Consider the following 20704-nt stretch of genomic DNA (forward strand, 5'->3'; position numbering starts at 1 on the left):
CAGACCATTACCAATTGCGGCCTAACCTAGATTCATCTAAAGTTTCATTGTAAACATTATTTTGAAAAATAAAAATAAAAATTGGAAAAGGTATCCCGGTAGAAATGGACTTATTTTCTAAATTAAAAAGTAAAAATATTCTGTAAATTATTAGTGCACGAGTGGTGTATGGAGGATTCTGCTATAATGGTAATTGGAATGGAAAACAGAGATGCCACTCGCCCTCCCAACAATCCGACACATGTCCTTTCATTTTCTATAAAATATATTCCACTAAATGCTGACTAATATTTCTTTTCCTCCAAATGTTAACATCTAACCTTCCAAGTGTCAATCATCCGAAACACACACTGTTGCTGTTTCCATTCGCCAACTTGCCAACTTTAACCTACCATGTCCGAGCTCAAAATTTTTTTCCAGCTACAAATATAAGCCAAACAAAATAGAATGCATAAATTATCCACTGATAATAATTATTTGAGCTTCATAATGAAATTCTTTTTTTGTTGTTGTTGATATATTGAAATTCTAAACTTTTAATCAAAGCAAATTACTTGAACTAAATATAAATTACCAAAATATTCGCATAAACTTAGGACACATTTAAATTAAACTTTCTTTGTATAAAAAAATTAAACTTTCTCACTCTCCGTAATCCTAAATTGTTTAAGAGATTAATATTTGTTATGATTTAGGAGATAAAATTATTTCATAAACATTCAAAAGTATGTGAGGTCTATGTGAAGAAAAGAGAAAAAAAGAAAATATGAATTTTACAAATTTTTATATATGTGTAGGAGATAAAATTATTCATTTTAATACGAGAAAGACTAATTTTAAATATAAAATAAACTTAACCAAACACACGCTTAATAATAATAATAAAAATAAAAGTTACTACAGCAGGTCAATTCTTTGTTCCTTGTGAGAAAGGTATGCTCTATGGATTGGGTTCGGAGTGAGGTTTGGTTGTAGACTTTGAAGAAGGCCAAGATAATAAACACTAACTTTACTTTCTCCCTTCATTTGCCACCCACCACTACAAACTTATAACCCCACTTCCAAAGTTCCAACCTTTTCCGTTCTCTCTTTTCTCTCTACAAAGATGATACCATATTGAGAGAAAGTTCTTTTTTTTTTTTTTTTTCTCTGCCTCCAAAGCAAAACTTGATTGTTATCATATAGGATCAATAACCCACCATAAGAGAAACCAAGCCCCAAAAGTATACAACAACAATCATGGTTAGTTTTACTACCAACAATCAATGCAATCTCTCTCACATATTCCACACGTAGGAATTTTTTTCTTAAATTATTTTGTATTTTGTTCTTTATTCTTTGTTAAAACTGGTTATTTGGAATTAGGGGGATGGAGGAGATGCAGTTGGGATGAGAGGTCTCAATGAAGAAGAAGATGATGATGTTGGAAAGAATGAAGAAGAAAACAAGTGGCCACCGTGGCTGAAGCCACTTCTCCAAACAAGCTTCTTTGTTCAATGCAAAGTTCACGCTGATTCCCACAAAAGTGAATGCAATATGTATTGCTTGGACTGTATGAATGGAGCCCTTTGCTCTGCCTGTTTGGCTTCTCACAGAGAACACAGAGCTATTCAGGTAAAATAAATAAAAATAAGAATAAAAACAAAAACTTGTAGCTTAATAACTAGTTAATAATTGTCTTTGTGCATCTATGACTCAATTTGATCCATTTCCATGGGGATTTGAACCCAAAAGGTCAAATCTCAAGGATTTGAATGCCTGTAATCTTGATTGTGTACCCTTCCTGCATTGTTAGGGTCCAATCCCTTTTGATTGATCTTTAAGATTTTTGTCTCTTGTATTTGTTTTATCGTTACGCGTGCCATTCAAGGCTGAATTTCCAATTCCAAAGTCAACTATGGATGGCCAGTTAAAAAATTTGGACTTTGAATTTTCTTCCATTGAAGAGTTGATTTTTGTACAATTCAAGTGCCCATTGGTTCACCCTGTGAGATAGATTATTTATTCTTTTAAAATTTTAGTATTTTATTTTAGCAAAAAAAAAAAAATTATATATATTGTGGATATATTCTCTGATGGCTTTTTTATTTTGTTTAATTCTTTCAATTTTTATTATGTTTCAAAGATAAGGAGGTCATCATACCACGATGTGATAAGGGTGTCTGAGATACAGAAATTTCTGGACATAACAGGGGTCCAGACATACATTATCAACAGTGCCAAGATTGTGTTCTTGAATGAAAGGCCTCAACCTAGGCCTGGCAAAGGAGTCACCAATACCTGCCAGGTCTGTGAGCGCAGTCTTCTTGATTCCTTCAACTTCTGCTCTCTTGGTTGTAAGGTATATATATATAGTTAACCCAAATCTCTATCAAGTTACTTTATACGCATTCCTTTTTCTTTTTTTTCCTACTTTTCTTTGTGTTTATACTTAAAACGTTAAGCACTTTGTTTGTGTATGGAAAATTTCTATTTGGCAGCATTAAAGTAGGATTTCAACCTAATCTTTGAATTACATTACTTATAGCAAATTACGGTGAATTAATTTCCTAATTTTCAGAGAAGTTGTACTGTTACTAACTAGCTCCTACTTTTTTGACCTTTTCTATATAAAGTATGTAGAAACATTTAATATGTGTGTACCTTCTGTGTTTCCCTTGAAAAAGCAAGAGAAAAAAGATTATAAGCGTAGACGAATGTGAATTACATGTTCAAGTTTTCAATTTTCTTCGTAGGTAGTTGGAACCTCCAAGAAGTTCCGGAAGAAAAAAATGTTAGCTGAGAAAGATGGGTCTGATGGTGAAGAATCAGTGAATGGCATTAGCAAAAGAAGTGCCAGGAACAAAATCCAGAGCTTTACTCCATCAACACCACCACCAACAGTGGTTAATTACAGGACTGCTAAGAGGAGGAAGGGAGTCCCACATAGAGCTCCAATGGGAGGAGGTCTTATTATAGAATACTAATGCTATATAGTCTATAGATATAGTATTAGTGGGTTTAAGGTCACTTAGCAAACAATAATTATACCCAGTAAGATACACCAGTTGTTGCCTCTTCCCTAAGTGGCAATGTGGGGTCCTTAGATCTATGCTTTATTATATTTTACAATACCTGAGCCCTGCTCACTGAGGCCGGTGTTGGAATCTACTGCTCTATCTTGTATAGAACAAATCTATAGGAGGAAAACCCTCAAAAAATAATAATAATAATAATAATAATGAAGGAAAAATATAGGTTAAAAAAATAAGTATAGAATATAGAATGGGAGTACTTTATCTTGGTATAAGAATAGCAATTATATGTGTTAGTATCAGATGCTAAATGTACAGAGTGGTTTGTAGAAAGCTGTTGTAATTCTAGACAATAAAAGTGTTTATCATGATTATTAAAATATTCCCCTAGTTTGGTATATGTCCATCGTTTTTGTCCTTTGAAAGACTTGAAAGTGCGATGTAAACCTTGTTGGGCCGGTGCATGAGTGGTCTATATTTCAGAATGTAATTGACTTCTCTTTCTCTTTCTCTTTTTTGCTTTTGGTGCTTGAATTCTCATGGTTCATTAAATGCAATAAATTAGTAGTTCATTACTGTAATGCACAGAAGAATGACGCGGATCAACCAATAAGGGGTTATTATTTATTCCAGTTTAGTTAGTGATTTGAGTTTAAATACTGAATATGCAGCTGTGTTAAAAATTTGGCATGAAGATATTATCAGGCTCTTTAAAAAATAAATGACAGATATAATTTGTTCGATGTGTTTAGATTTTGCCACTTAAAAGTTATTTCTTAATTTTTAGATTATATATTACAATTTCTTTTTCTTTTCTTTTTTTGCTTGGTGAGATTTGATTATGATTTTATCCAATTTGATGTAAATTAGTTGGGAAGCCTTAGATCAGAAATTGGAGGGGATTATTGGGGATATAATTTTATTATATATAAAATCGGAATATGATTTCTGTTTCTGAAGCAGATAAATTTAAACGAATGGTCTCCATCATTTTTTTTTTCTCATTCCTCTATACTTTCTCTCTTTATCCTTTTGTCATTTTTTTTCTTTTCCATTTCTCTATGTTTTCTCTCTTTATCCTTTTGTCTCTGTGGTAATGACAAATTTATGGGCTTCAAAAGTAGAAATTATTTTCCCGTATAAAATATCTATCTATCCACGTGTCTGAAAAATTGTTATTAGATAATTTTCTTATCAAATTAATTTGCTTAACCATCTAAAGTTATAAACATAATAATAGAAAAATGCTTAGGCGCCCAGCCTAAAAGATACTGGAACAGATAAGATAGGAATAATAGTGACCCATTAAATAAGGGAGAACCACCTGATTTTTTTATATATTCGCAACGAGACGGGTCACTGTGCCACGTGGCAATGTAACACTCCGCTAAAATATTCAGAGACTTTCTTACACGGTTAGTTATTCCTATAAAACACCGATACCTTTTACTGTAAATAAATAATTTTTTATTAGCTATTATCATGACATGAAATTTTATCATTACGCGGTAACATAAACATTTATAATAAATTTATATCTAAATCCTTAAAGTACTAGCTCAGGTGATAAAAGTGGGATATCGACCAAAATATCAAAAATTATCGGAATGGCACGTATTGAATTTTTTTTTTCTTTCAAAATGACCTATCATTTAACTTAATAAAATACCTGACGAGTTATGTGTGGACGCGTGGCAGTAGATTTATGACTATGTAAGTCGCTGCACAAAAACTCCTTATGCTGCATAACATGTTAAGTGTCAGCTTAGCGTGTTACGTGTCTGATATGTGTCAAACTTGTTATGCTGTATAGCATATTACGTGTCAGCTTTTCTGACACGTGTTCATAGATACTGTGTTGCATAACATATTTTGTGTAAATGGCCCAGTAGTTCAACGTCTTTGGTCTAATAAATTCATCATTTTCCTTCTCATTTCTTGCATCATTGTGATCTAATAAATTATAAGATAATTTTAATTATTGATTTTGGTATTTTGAAATAAATGATTTAAGGAAATTTAATATTGGTTTGAATATTTTAGTTTTAAATAACTTATTATAAAATAATTTAATTTAGGGATGTTAAGTTAATTTAATTTATGTGTGTTAATTAATTTAATTTAATTTAGTTTATGTTAAGTTAAAATATTTTTAACTGTTAAGTAATTTAATTTAATTTAATTTAGGAGTGTTAATGAATTAAATTAAGTTTATATTTTTAATTAATTTGGTTTAATTTTGTCTATATTAATTTTAATTATTTTACAACTATTAGTTAATTATTTTTAGGAGTGTTTATTAATTTCACTTAATTTAGTTTATGTTAAGTTAAATTTTTTTTGAACTGTTAAGTAATTTAATTTAACTTAAAAGTGTTAATGAATTAAATTAAATTTATGTCTGTTAATTAGTTTAGTTTAATTTATTTTTATTAATTTAAATTATTTTAGAACTGTTAATTAATTATTATTAGGAGTGGTGAAATTATTAGACTAAAAATACTGGATTGCCGGACCACTTACACATAATATACTATGCAGCACAATATGTATGACCACATGTCAGAAAAGCTGGCACATAACATGCTATGCAGCAAAACGAGTTTGAAACGTATCCATATCTAACTCGCCAAGTGTTATAGCAAGTTAGATAACGTGGCATTTTGAAAGAAAGAAAAATTGATCCATGGTATTCAAGTAATTTTTTTGTGAAAGAGTGATATTTTGATCGTTATCCCAATAAAAATACATTATTTTATTACATGGAGAGAATAGGTTCAATGGCATCCTTTTGCGGAGAAAAAGTTCAGTGCACGGGAGCACCGAATTGATGCTTAGACAAAATTGTAGGATTTAAAAAAAATATGAATAAAAAGGAAAAAAATTAAAAAAGAAACACTCAATTTAATGCTCCAGTGGACTGAGATTTTTCTACTTTTTATCAGAGAAAACCTTTAATACAACAAATATAAGTATTTCATACTAAAAGAAAAAAAAAATTGATATTTAAAAGTACTTGTTTAAAAAAAATAATTTAAAATAAAAAATAAAATTTTCTTTTTAATTAAAATAAGTATCAAATTCGGTACTCTATTAATAATAATAAAAAAAAAACCTCCTCTTATTGTAGGAATTTTTTATTGTAATTCAGGATCATCATGGTCCTCCTCAATCTTTTCTTCTTTTCTGTCACCACAATCATATCAAATGATTTCTGATCCGGGACCAGATAAACTTTGCTTGCTCCTTATCGTAACCTCCGTGCTTTTTATAAGTTCAATATCTTTTAAGTGTGAGAGTTAGGGGACCTCTTTCCATGAAATATTTCTTTTGCCGGTTTGAATCTTTGATAACCATTGAGCGCAATCTTATTTATCATAGAGTCAGTCGTTATAAGTACAATTAAGATCTAATTAATTCTTTAAATAAATAATAAGATCTTTTTATAATTTTGTTTGTTTTCAAATTTTAAATATTTCAATAAATATTTTTTTTATTTTTTTTATAACATTAAGGGGCGAAGCCCCAAACAAACAACCAGAAACAAAAAAACAACTATCCAGGGTCTATATCCCTACAAGAGGAAATTCCCTGAAGATCGTGATCAAATAACTGAGCAAGGTAAAACGGCATAACTCTATGACTCCAGAATCCAGTATCTTTTTGAAGAGCAGACTTGGCTAACCAATCTGCACAGGAATTAGCTTCTCTTGGAATATGAGAAAGCGTTACCTCCCAATCCTGACCGATGAGTGCTTGTATCTTAGCCACTATACGAGGCTGACAAGCTGCATTGCAATCAGCAAGCAAAAAGAATACTTCAGAAGCATCTCCTTCTAGTTCCACCTTCTTAAATCCCAGTTGCCAAACCAATTCCAGACCTTTTAGAGTTCCCCAAAGCTCCGCCATTAAAGGAGTGCAAGCACCAATATGATACCCAAAGCCTCCCAACCAAGAGCCATCATCAGATCTGATAATCTCACCTCAAGCAGCCACCTCAGTATTCCTTTCAACTGCCCCATCAATATTAATCTTCACCCAATTTAGTCTTGGAGGTTTCCATAAACTCATGCTAATTGGATGAATGCTAGTAGTAGCCATAACCTTCCTACCCATGCAGTTACGCACCTCCTCTATATACATAGCAATTATGTGCGTTCCATGGGTTGGATGCTTGAAGTTAGTATCATGGACACTTTTGTTCCTCCATCCCCAAATGAACCAGCAAGAGATAAAAAAGACATCACGCCAATCATCTGAATCACTTTGATTCCAAGCTTTTGAGATATTATTTTCAACCCAATCTCTAAGATCCAAGCTGTAGAATAAGCTTTGCCAATTACTGAAACCAGAGAATTCCAAACACTTCTAGCATGCTTACAATCTCTTAGAACATGGAGATTTGTTTCCAACTCACCAGGACACATTTTACCATGACCAGATTCCCCACTCCATCTAGATGTGCAGTCTTTAGTAAGAAGGCGACCATGCATTATGATCCACATACAAGATTTAACACGCTGAGCCTCATGCCATTTCCATATGGTAGTCCAAGAATTTTTCAACGGCATGAGAGGGAAACCAAGCATGTTATAATACACGGTTTTAACTAAAGAGCAGCCAACCTTTTGATTTCTCCAAATAATGCGGTCATTTCCATCCGATGCGCTAGGAATGAGAGCAGCTTGGATCCTTGCAACAGCTTGATCATTGAGATATTGACGAATATAGGGAAAGTTCCATTGACCAATATTGCTGTTCACGAAGGCACTAATAGGGAGATTCAACTCCAAACCTGTTGGAGTACGAGTAGTCAGAGAGGCAAGACACTCAGTTAAACCCAACCAATTGTCTATCCAAAATAATGCATCATTACCGTCTCCAATCTCCCATTGCGTTGCTTGAAGAAAAAATGGCCAAACACTACACAGATTTTTTCCAGAAGTATGAGTCACATGCTTTATGATTTACTTCCCTCCGAAGATCCAAACCTCTCTTATATTTACTTGTTACAACTCGAACCCACAATGAATCGAGCGAAGTAAGTATCGCCCATGCAAGCTTGTGAAAGAAAGCCATATTTTGGACACAAAGGTTAATCACCCCTAAACCACCCATGCTCTTAGGCTTGCAAATATTATCCCATGCAACCAGATGAGATCTCCTTTGACCATTTTTATCACCCCAAATAAAGGCACGCTGCAACTTCTCTATTTCATACCAAATGGCTACAGGAAGCAGACTGTGTTGCATTTGAAATATAGGAGTTGCTGAAATAACGGAGTTGGAAAGAGTAATTCGACCGGCAAAACATAAAACCTGGTTACTCCAACCAGATAACTTGTGCCTAATTCTTGCAACAACATCAGCATAATGGTCTTTGGTTACTCGACCATGTTTCATCATTGACCCAAGATATCTCCCTATATTGTGAGTTTGCTTGAAGCCACACACATTTGTAATATCATCTGCAATGTGAGCATCTGTATTTTTCGAGAAAAATATTAGATTTCGGAATACTAACCTTTAGGCCAGACATTGAACTAAAAGTCTCCAAGCAATCCACTATAACTTTGATTTGATCTAGAGAAGCTTCTGCAAACAGCATCAAATCGTCAGCAAACATCAGATGGGCTATCTTAAGACCTTTTGATCCCACGGAGATTGGCTTCCATCTCTTATTGTCAACCGCATCTTGAATGAGATGAGACAATCTTTCCATGGCCAGAACAAAAATGTAGGGAGATAAAGGATCACCCTGACGAACTCCTCTTTAAGGAAGGAAGTCACCTGCAATGGCTCCATTCCAAAGCACTGAGACCTTATCAGAGTTGATACAATTCATGATAATATTTGTGAACCAGTGTGGCATTTGAATTTCATCCAAAACTTTACGAACAAACTCCCAATTTAACATATCATAAGCCTTTTCCAAGTCGATTTTAATTGCTATGAAACATCTTCTTCCTCTCATTCTACGCATTAAATGGATCAGCTCTTGGGTGATGATGATGTTGTCCAGGATATGTCGTTTAGGAACAAAACTAGTTTGGAAGGGAGACACCATCTCTTCCATTAGGGGCTTCATTCTGTTAACCAGAATTTTACTGAGGATTTTATAAATATTTATTTTTGAATAAGTAAAATGGGACACGTGAAGATTCCTTATTATATAAGGATAGTATCTTTTGACATCAGTATCAAATTTAAAGTTTGACACTTCACCTGAGAGCCGTTAGATAAAAAAAGATCAATGGTGTCACATGCTTACAAACCAAAGTCGTTGATTTTTTTTATCTAATGACTCTTAGATGAGGTGTCAAACTTTAAATTTGACACTGGTGTCAAAGGATCCTATCTCATTATATATATATATATATATATATATATATATATATATATATATATATATATATATATATAAATGAGACATAATCAATTTACACCGGAGTGAGAATAGTAAACCTTACACTTATATATACTTACACCGACGTAAGAATAATAATCTTACACCAAATCTTAATCGTTGATTTTCGTGAATCTAACAGTTATAATTTATTAGAAATTAGTAATTAATTAATAAATGTGACTAAATAAATTATAACAGTTAGATTCATAGAAATCAATAGTTAAGATTTGATGTAAGACTTATTATTTTTATACCGGTATAAAATAAATGATCTTGTCCACACACGCGCGCACACACTATACCCTAGCCGTTGACTTCCGTCCATCCAACGGTTATAGTTTAGGAAGTTATATTAATTAATTAATTATTAATTACACTATAAATGACAACCGTTGATTTTCATTCATCAACGGCTGAGATGGGGAGTAAGACTTAAAAGTCTTACTCTGGAGTTAAAAGAACCCTCCATATATATATATATATATATATATATATATATGAAGGTTACATTGACAATTTTTTTTTTTTTTTACAAACTGCACTATGTCTTATGAGTAAGACTTCATTCAATAGTATCCTATCGGTAAGATATAATATAGTTTGTAAATAAAAAATTTGTAAATATAACCTTCCTATATATATATATGGGTAGGATCCTTTGATATTAGTGTCAAATTTAAAGTTTGACACCTTATCTGAAAGTTATTAGGTAAAAAAAGATCAATGATGTCATATGCTTACAAATCAGAGTTTTTGATTTTTTTTAATATAATAACTCTCAGATAAATTTGACATTAATATCAAAAAAATCCTATGCATATATATATATATATATATATATATATATATATATATATATATATATATATGATGATGTCGACGACGACGTCCACGACATGACCGTGGCACTTGTGATGCATTATTAAAAGAATGTATTTCATTTTTCAAAATAAATGTATAAAAACTTTTGTAGTGTCAATGAATAATATTGTTCAGCTTATTTAAGAATCAATTACGAAGTTATACCAAAATCTTCATTATTAAAATGATTTGTAACATTGTTTACCAAAAAAAAAAAAAAATGATTTGTAACATTTTCTTATGTTTTGATAATCTAAAAATCTTATATTGCCGATTAAATTTAAATTTTTAGAAATTTTAAAATGATGTTATTTTAAAAATTTATTAATTATATTTGAACATTTTGATGTTTAAGAAAATAATTTAAATCACTAACCTTAATAAATTTTAATAATGCACTGGCATGAATAAAATGTATAATATTGTATACATCATTACATTGTGTTGTTATTTTTTAAAAATATTTTTAAGAGACATATTAATAAATTAGTTATTTATGGTGGGGAGTAGTTGGTGATTGCCCGAAGAATATGACTATGACTTGGGCCTATGAGATGGAGTGCAACTTTAATTTGATGTTTATCGACTTTGTATTCTATCGAAAGTACAAAGACAAAATCACAAAATCAAACTTATCTCGTGGTTTGCGGAGTTGATAGACACTTTTTAGAGTATTGCAATTATGCCGAGAAAAGGAACAAACTAACAGTCTTGAAGAGTAAAAGTACAAAAAAAATTCATTTTTTTACATTTTCATGAAACAATTTTTTTTTTTTTTATATCAACTCTAATTATTTCTTTCAGACAAGTAAGCTCTCTTATATATTTTTATAAGTTTCGATTCTTTAAATTGACTATGAAACTAATTTCAAGTGTGAGATAAGTTCAGAATTAAAATTTTACGCTCTTTCTTGAAAATCGCAAGCACTGAGTAATTAAAAATGATAAATGCATAGCCAAGAATCAAGATTCCCATATTTTCATCATACCAAAATTTCTGATGTAGTAGGCAACTGTAATTGAATTTCAAACTTGTCGGCAAAAATTATTTATTTTGTTGAGGTATGTAGGAAACTAGTTTTCCAAATTTATTTAATCGTCGCGAATCATTTTTGACTAAAAAACATTGATTGAAAAATTTAAATATGCTAATTAATGAATATAAATTGCTATGTTAATCTATGTAGATTAGTATTCTAACACATTCCAGATACCATACCACCTTGTATATATGATCTAATAATAATAATAATAATGTGATGAGTACGATGGAAAACTGGACGGTAGCTAATTTACAATGGTAGTATGCACATGACTTTGAAAGTTATGAAACTAAGGAATATGCATGAACAAAATGCAAATCAGTTATACAGAGATATAAGTGTGATCTACACCTGCCTATTAGCAAATTTTATACTTCACATCCTATTACTGGTTAGAACTAATTTACTTACAGTGATACATACACATCAGATGAAATTGAATTATTTGGTTCTCTCTGACGAGGGAATTTATAAGGAACACTGACCATTTTGTCATGTTTGGACAAAAAAATTATCAGATTGTCACGCCAACAGTAAATTTTGTCAAAGTGCCACGCGGCATAATTCGCTACACAGTGTAACAAAATATGCCACGTCAGAACAAAAAATGCCACATGTCAAATTTTGAGAAATTCGCTACCCTATGTAACGAATTTCTCAAAATTTGACATGTGTTATTTTTGGTTCTGTGCATTCTGACGTGACATAATTTGCTACACTGTGTAGCGAATTATGCCGCGTGGTATTTTGACAAAATTTACTGTTGGCGTGACAGTCTAGTAATTTTTTTGTCCAAGCGTAGCACTTTGGTCACTGTCCCAATCTATAACCAGATACCAAATGTCGAAAATGGGAGAGAAAGCTGCTGGCAGGGGTTGCATATATAAACATCGTCATTTTTTCATTTTAATATTTTACTAACAGCATAAACTCATACGAAAGAAATGTGTAAAAAATGTAAATAAACCCACTAATTTAGTTGGATCCTACAACAAACTAAATTTATGCCATGCACATGCTAAGTGTTATTTCCCATACTTTATTAAATTTGAGCCAAAACCAAAACCTTTTAGGAGATTTGGTATTTTCTTTATTCAATTTGACATTTGAAAAAATGAACTCATTTTGAGATTCACATGAAGTGAATGAAATGATACATAGAAAAATAAAGTCAATGCAGGAGACATCTGAAGCTGTGATGGAGACCATGACACCATTCCTCTCGGGCTTCTTCACATGCTTTCGTTATTGTTTTGAGAGTACGGAAGTAATTATCAACTATGCCAAAGAAGTGTACCTTAAGGAATTTCAAAAAGAAAGAAAGTTAAGATTCATTGCTATTTTCAAACTGTATTTAATTATTTATTGCAATGAAGAACACACATATCCCAAACCTTATATATTTCTTAAAGATACATTTGGTAGAGGAGATATTTTTAACCAGAAAAAAAAAAGATTTTCGAGAATATGCTGAGAAATTTTTTTTTCCGGATAAATTATGAAAAAATGTTTGGTAGGTCCAAAAATTTTCTGTGAATGTTGGTTTAATTATACTGATACTACAAGAAAATAAAAATACCATGTATCAGACGGTATTTTCGTTTGAAATTCTGTAGTTAAAACTGAAATGATGGGGAAAAAAGTTTTCCAAGAATATTTTCAATTTTTTGGTATCAAACGTTGAAATTTTTTTGCTCCATCCCACCTTTTCAGGATTTCTAATTTTTTTTCCATACCAAACAGTTAAAAAAAGAGACTCATAGAAACTAGAATAGGGAGGATATCTATTTGGCTCCTCAATTATGGGCACATATACATTAGCAATGAAAAATAATCGTTAAAGGAACGAAACAGAGAAAAATCAATAAGGATTGGAAGGAAACAATGAAGAATCAATAAGGACAGTGATCAGACGGGTTTAACCTTACTCAACTTGATAGTTTGAAGGGGCCACCATCTGTACTGTAGATCTGAAATTGGGCCTTTTGAAATTTGACCGATCCAATGACAAAAATAAATATATTATCGGTTTAATTCTTTAAGAAAATTATTTATTTTTCTAACGCGAGTTAAATGTCAAAGCGGGAGTAAGTGCGTTTAAATCACATATCACATGGAAAAAATTAGCACAATACAAAATGCAATGGTGTAGAATTTAAGTCGAGTACGTCTTTCATGCGCATCTTGCAGAGAGCAACATACAATGATGGAGTCAAAATAAAAAATACAGTTAGTGCCAAAAGGCTAACTGAGTAAAATTTAGCCAGTGTTAATATTATTATTTTTAAAAATTCAACCAATGGTAAGGTTATACCATATTTTTAAAAAAAAAATTATACTGTTTTTAAAAATTAGGCAACAACATGTGCATGGTAAACACATTTTAATTTTTGCACAAGTTAAGTATAGGGTGATATGCAACTTGAACACGTACATTCCCCATTTGTGTTTCTGTTGCATTACAATAATAAATAATTTGTAAAAAAATTACATAGTCGTGTATATATATATATATATGTATGTGTGTGTGTGGGGCATTATATATATAGGGCATTAGAAGGATGAAATTGACTATGTGATGACCTGATTAATGACGACGTCAAAGTGTGATCTAAACTCGAAAACAAAAATATCGAGTATTTGTACATGAAGTGGGACATGCCTGACTGAATCAATTTTCTTTATTATAGATTAAATACTAATTTCTCTTTATTTATTTATTTTTTGGTGAAAATAATTTCTCTTTATTTAAAGTGTTTGATTCCCGCTGAATGCATTCTTGGGGAGGGGGCTGAACCTTTAGCCATCACTGTTCCTCCACACTCCGGATTAGTCTCATAGCCGGCTCAAAGAGTCGAAGCTCGTGGAGATACCGGAGGGAACCAACTCGTCTCAAAAAGATAATTAGGGTTGGGTAACTCCAAAAAAAAAAAAGCAAATAAATTTTTAGTATTTGTATTGTACCTCACGTTTTTTAAGTGGAATTTTTTTTTTCTTCCCTTTTATTAATTTAGGGTGTGATGTTACCTACTAAGCCGTTTTGTTTTCATAATCAGAGTTTGGGATTTTAATTACAGTGGTTTAAGCTATAAATACAATCACGTGGTGAGACGGCAAAACTGTGAGTGACTGTAGGGTGTGTCTCTACGTCGTTCAGGGTTTTGTTTTGTTTGGTACTCTCTTGAACCCTAAACCCTTTTCATTTCATTTTGATTGGTTATTATGAGCAAGAGAGAGTTGAAGACTTTACTCTGTCGGTCTTTGCGTTCTCTCAAATTCTCTACTTGTTCACAGGACACTCTCCAAGGATTGCTTCATTCCGATGACATTTTTTTGCAGGATTCTTCGCCCCCCAACGCCGATTTATCTCAAGACTATGCATTTCTCCGCAACACTTTGCTCAATTCCACTGCCCAATGTGACCCTTCATCGCAACCCCTCGATGAGGTTGTATTGATGTCAAATGCAATTAGGGCCAGCAAGGATGGTTTTGGCATTGAAACCCAGAAATTCTTTAGGCAGTTTCGGGGTAGGTTAAGCGAATCTTTGGTGGTTCAGGTGATGAATCATGTGAAGCAACCTGAGTTGTGTGTCAAGTTTTTCTTGTGGGCGGGTCGCCAAATTGGTTACACCCACACTCCAGCGGTGCATAATGCGCTGCTAGAGGTGCTGGGATGCAATGCCAATGATAGAGTGCCGGAAAAGTTCTTATTGGAAATCAGGGATGATGACAAGGAACTGCTTCACAAGTTGCTCAATGTTCTGATTCAAAAGTGTTGCCGGAATGGGTTGTGGAATATGGCGTTGGAAGAGTTAGGGAGGCTGAAGGATTTTGGGTACAAGCCTTCTCGAACCACCTATAATGCTTTGATTCAAGTTTTTCTTAAAGCTGACAATTTAGCTACGGCTTATCTGGTTCAGAAAGAGATGTCAAATTCTGGGTTTGTTATGGATGCGTATACTCTGAGTTGTTTTGCCTATTCCCTGTGCAAAGCAGGGAGGTGCAGGGATGCTCTGACTTTGATTGAGGAGGAGGAGTTTGTGCCTGATACAGTTTTTTATAATAGAATGATTTCTGGGTTATGTGCAGCTTCACTTTTTGAAGAAGCTATGGATATCTTAAACAGTATGCGGTCTAATTCCTGCATTCCCAATGTTGTCACTTATAGGATTTTGCTTTCTGGTAGTTTGAGAAAAGGACAGCTGGGAAGGTGTAAGAGAATTCTTAGTATGATGATTACGGAAGGCTGTTATCCAAATCGTGAGATGTTTAATTCTCTTGTACATGCTTATTGCAAATCTAGGGATTACTCATATGCATATAAGTTGTTTAAGAAAATGCTAAAATGTGGGTGCCGACCAGGCTATCTGCTTTATAATATATTCATTGGTAGTATATGTAGCAATGAGGAACTGCCTAGCTCAGATGTGTTAGAATTGGCTGAAAAAGCTTACAGTGAGATGCTTGATTCAGGGGTTGTATTAAATAAAGTCAATGTCAGCAATTTTGCTCGGTGTCTTTGTGGAGCTGGCAAGTTTGATAAAGCCTTTAAGATTATATGCGAAATGATGAGCAAGGGTTTCATTCCCGATGATAGTACATATTCTAAAGTGTTTGGTTTCCTTTGTGATGCCTCCAAGGTAGAGAAGGCCTTTTTGTTATTTGAAGAAATGAAAAGGAATGGCATTGTTCCCAGTGTTTACACCTATACTATTTTAATTGATAGCTTTTGCAAAGCTGGTCTCATTCAACAGGCTCGCAAATGGTTTGATGAAATGCTAAGGGATGGTTGCACCCCAAATGTGGTGACTTACACTGCTATCATTCATGCATACCTGAAAGCAAGAAAGGTGCTTGATGCAAATAAATTGTTTGAGATGATGTTGCTTGAAGGTTGCAAGCCTAATGTTGTTACATATACCGCTTTAATCGATGGTCATTGTAAGGCTGGGCAGATTGAAAAAGCTTGCCAGATCTATGCTAGAATGCGGGGTGACATAGAAACCTCTGATATGGATATGTATTTTAAGCTAGATGACAATTGTAAAGGACCAAATGTTATTACATATGGGGCTTTGGTGGATGGTTTATGCAAAGCAAACAGGGTTAAAGAGGCCCGTGAATTATTGGATACCATGTCAGTTAATGGTTGTGAGCCTAACCAAATAGTGTATGATGCTCTTATAGATGGGTTTTGCAAGACCGGAAAGATTGAGGATGCACAAGAGGTGCTTGCAAAGATGTTAGAGCGTGGACACAGTCCAAATTTGTATACTTACAGCTCTTTAATTGATAGTCTGTTCAAAGATAGACGATTGGATCTTGTTTTAAAAGTGTTGTCGAAGATGTTAGAGAATTCTTGTGCTCCCAATGTTGTTATTTACACAGAGATGATTGACGGCCTTTGTAAAGTTGGAAAGACGGATGAAGCTTACAAGCTCATGCTTAAGATGGAAGAAAAGGGCTGTTGTCCAAATGTTGTAACTTATACTGCAATGATTGATGGCTTGGGGAAATTAGGAAAAATTGAACAGTGTCTTGAGCTATTTAGAGATATGTGCTCAAAGGGTTGTGCTCCAAACTTTATAACCTATAGGGTCTTGATAAATCATTGTTGTTCCACTGGCCTTCTTGATGAGGCTCACAGACTTTTAGATGAAATGAAACAAACGTATTGGCCAAGGCATATATCAAGTCACCGTAAAATTATTGAGGGCTTTAACCGGGAGTTTATAACCTCTGTTGGGCTTTTAGATGAGTTGAGTGAGAATGAATCAGTTCCTGTTGATTCTTTGTACATAATTTTGATTGATAATTTTATCAAGGCTGGAAGACTGGAAGTTGCCTTGAATCTGCTTGAAGAGATTTCATCATCTCCAAGCCTTGCAGTTGCCAACAAATATCTTTATACTTCTTTAATTGAGAGTCTCTCAAGTGCAAATAAGGTCGATAAAGCCTTAGAGCTGTACGCAAGCATGATAAATAAGAATGTTGTGCCGGAGCTCAGCACATTTGTCCACCTCATCAAAGGCCTTACCAGGGTTGATAAGTGGCAAGAAGCGCTGCAATTATCAGACAGTATATGCCAAATGGTTTGTCACGCTTTCTCTAACTTTATGAATTATGAAATAATACAAGAATACTTTTTCCATGACATTTTGCTGAGTTATTTTAATGTCAACTTTTAGCACTTCCTTTACACATTTAGGTAGTGTTTGGCACGCAGACTGAACAGAATGAAACATTCTGTTCTCTTCTTGGTTCGATCCCTTTTAGTATAACCAAATGTTTTACTTTTTAACCCGATGTCATGTTCTGTTCTATTTTTAAAATGCACCAAACATAGAATAGAACTTATATGTTATGTTCCGTCCTGTTCTAACATGTCTACTAAACTCTACCTTTGTAGTAAAAATATGCTTCAAACTTTAACTTGGAATAGTATTCCTAACAAAACTGCTCTGTAGCTGTACTAGACCCTTGTTTATTATTTTGGCATAATTATTCTGACCCCCCTCTTTTCTTTTTTTTCTTTTCTTTTAAATTCATTGTTATCATTGCAGGATATCCACTGGCTTCATGAAGAAGCAACCAGTATAAATTAGATTTCTGACATACAGATTAAATATAACCGAAGAAAAATTAATACAGGTACAAGAGAAGAAATGGCCAAGCTGGTAAGTGATTGCTCTCTCCTAATCTCTAGTGTTTTGGGATGCCTTTCATTTGTTATTGATTTTTATCTATGCTGGTGGGTCTTTACAGTACAGGTTATTATAACAGCAGCAACAATAGAAGCTGAAGCAGGAGATTTTGAAGAAATGTTGAAAAGATGCTCTTCTTATTCCATTATTCTCCAAGTTTCAAAATCCTGTATATTTGTCCACCAATCATACATCAGGCTGGGGTAATGATTTTATGGTGTATGATCAGGCATGCTAGTTTATGCTTGAGGTATATAAAAATACAACTTTTAGCTTGATAGCTTTTGGAGCAGAGTTACACACTCAATAATGTTTTTGTTATTTTCTAATAGTCTAGAAAGAGATAAAACTTGTATGAAGTATGACATACACATTGATTAAAGAACCAAGAAACTGATATGCCTCCAGCATATATATGATTTTAAACCAAAAAGAGAAAGAATCTTGATCAATCTTGATTAAAAAGGGCTAGAATTATTATTAAATTGATAAATCTCAATCAGATATCTTGTCACTGATTTTCTTATAATTTCGTAGGAAAACAGGACAAAAAAAAAAGCCAAAATTGGAAGTACGGGAAAATCTTTAATTTATTCCAGATTGTATCAGAGAAAGATTGGACCCAGATATATGAAGAAGATTTGATCAAGATTTCTAAGCAAGACACAACCTAATAGTCTAGAAAGAGATCAAACTTGTATGAAGTATGACATACACATTGATTAAAGAACCAAGAAACTAAGGTTGATATAATGAATTTTTGAGGAGTAGGTTGTTTGGCCTTTTTAGCAATCATTGGATATGTTCACCTAACAAGAGGTTTTTCCCCTATCATTTGCAAACAGTGCTTCGGTGCTGATTTCATTTTCGGATATATGAATGCACCGTTCTTTGTTTTTGCTACTTTACCCTCTTTGATAAATTAGAAATTCTATGAAATTTATGATTCCATACAGAATGGCATGTCATGTAGGACTTTTATTACACCAAACAATCACCTGAGCTTTTATACCAGTAAATATGCCTACTGGTTTTTTGTCAAACTAGTGTACAATTTCGTGGAATGTGGATAGTGATTATTATCGATTCGATAGAAAAGAGTGACTAGTGTGTATTTTTCATTGTGCTCAGGGTTTAGTTGTGAAGCTGGTAAAGTTTAAAGTTAAAGTCGTCTTTGTGTTATATTTTTTTATCTGTTTTTGAAGTTCAGAAACAAATAACCATTTGTTTTTTTTTTCATTATGAAGTAGCTTGGCGGCTAGGCATTCAGCTCTTTGGCATATTTGAGGAGCAAGAGGTTTGTCCAGAATCCTTGGATCAACTTTTGTCTATTCATTTGAGAGACTTTGGCACTTGCGTTCTTTTTGCAGAGTATGGTGTCTATATATATGGACTTGGTGGTCATGGGTTAGAGTTGTGGAAATAGCCTTTCTGCTTACTGTGTAGACCTGACCTCCCCAAACCTCAGTGGAAGGAGCTTCGTGCACTGACTCCCCCTCTTTTTTTGTGGTGAATATAGATGGGTTGCAGTAACAGAGTTTTTAATTTGAATTGTCATCCCTCTCATCGATGGTGGGAGAGTTGTTTTGTCCCTTCCACGTGGGTGTCATCACATCGCTCATCTTTAGGGGGTTCACATTATTCACTTGCGAAGGAATTTGAAAGTGCTTTTGAGCTTACGTACTTTCCTTTTATTTCCTTTGTTTCTTTCTTGGCTGTCTTAGTAGGACTTCTAATCCTCCGTTTTTGTACTTCTCTCTCTTTAATGAATGATGTTATCCAAAAAAGTTTGAGTCAACTCTGAAGAAAATGATTTAGAATAGGGACAAAGGAAAGGAAATGCTTCCCTTTAGGATATGTCCAGTGCACAGAGGCTTCCATGAATCTCTTATGGCCTAGCTTGTTTTGGATAGCCAGAGGCTGAGACAATTCCATCATGATTCGTTTGTAATGGAGTGCCCGGGTGAGTTTGCGAAATCCGGGGATCTGAGCTTCTGCAAATCAGGATTATGCTAATGCAGTGTGGATTTGTTCCTCTCCTTCACCATTTAAAGTGGGCAAATTGATGTGCTGTAGTATATGATGGCGAGTCGACGAAACTATATTCATGTTTCTGAACTAGTATGGTAAGTGATCTTTTTGTTTGTACTACACTTGTAATTCATTCGGTGTAAATACATACAAGGATCCTACTTGAGATTGAGTTAGGATATTACACATGTAGTTTTACCTTTGTCTCTCTGTCTCCAAAGATTAATCTTTTGTGTAATAAATATTTAAAAGTCTATTAAACGTAAGTAGTTGCTAATTAAATGTTTGACAACTTACTTTAGGTATCAAACTAGGGGAAAAAATAGTTACTCAAGTCATACTCTTATATTCGTGAATTTATGTTCAAAAATCTAAAAAAAAAAAAAGACTTTCAAATTGGGTGAACTACTGAGTTTCCCTTAGAAGTCAAGTTTACTCATTTCAAATTACTTTCCAACCTTTCTAATATCATGATTTTCACGGTTTTAGGCCACAATCCATGGTTTTTTGCCATCATGAATTCTTTCTTGTAGAAGGGGAAGTAAAATGCATACATTAGATTAGATTCCTAGAGTCGTTTATGATAAGAATAATACTGCATCTTCTTAAATCACTTCTTATGAAAAAAAAATTAATATCTT

The 20704-nt window shown here is 33.3% G+C and overlaps 2 protein-coding genes across 2 annotated transcripts; both read left to right on the top strand.

Annotated features, from left to right (window-relative positions):
• Positions 1 to 984: 984 nt before the first annotated feature.
• LOC133299047 (protein RGF1 INDUCIBLE TRANSCRIPTION FACTOR 1-like) lies at positions 985 to 3553 on the top strand. The gene is made up of 4 exons (XM_061498447.1): positions 985 to 1242; positions 1366 to 1614; positions 2126 to 2341; positions 2736 to 3553. The coding sequence occupies exons 1-4, from the start codon at positions 1240 to 1242 to the stop codon at positions 2964 to 2966; spliced, it is 699 nt and encodes a 232-aa protein (XP_061354431.1). The 5' UTR covers positions 985 to 1239; the 3' UTR covers positions 2967 to 3553.
• A 10931-nt stretch (positions 3554 to 14484) lies between these two features.
• On the top strand, positions 14485 to 20175 carry LOC133299124 (pentatricopeptide repeat-containing protein At1g06710, mitochondrial). Its single transcript, XM_061498558.1, has 5 exons — positions 14485 to 17420; positions 17892 to 17922; positions 17980 to 18005; positions 18099 to 18282; positions 19280 to 20175. The coding sequence occupies exons 1-4, from the start codon at positions 14550 to 14552 to the stop codon at positions 18237 to 18239; spliced, it is 3069 nt and encodes a 1022-aa protein (XP_061354542.1). The 5' UTR covers positions 14485 to 14549; the 3' UTR covers positions 18240 to 18282; positions 19280 to 20175.
• Positions 20176 to 20704: the final 529 nt, after the last annotated feature.

The sequence above is a fragment of the Gastrolobium bilobum genome, unplaced genomic scaffold, assembly GCF_033153095.1.
Source record: "Gastrolobium bilobum isolate Gb01-03AN ecotype WA unplaced genomic scaffold, APGP_CSIRO_Gbil_v1 utg500, whole genome shotgun sequence".
Taxonomy (NCBI): Eukaryota; Viridiplantae; Streptophyta; class Magnoliopsida; order Fabales; family Fabaceae; genus Gastrolobium; species Gastrolobium bilobum.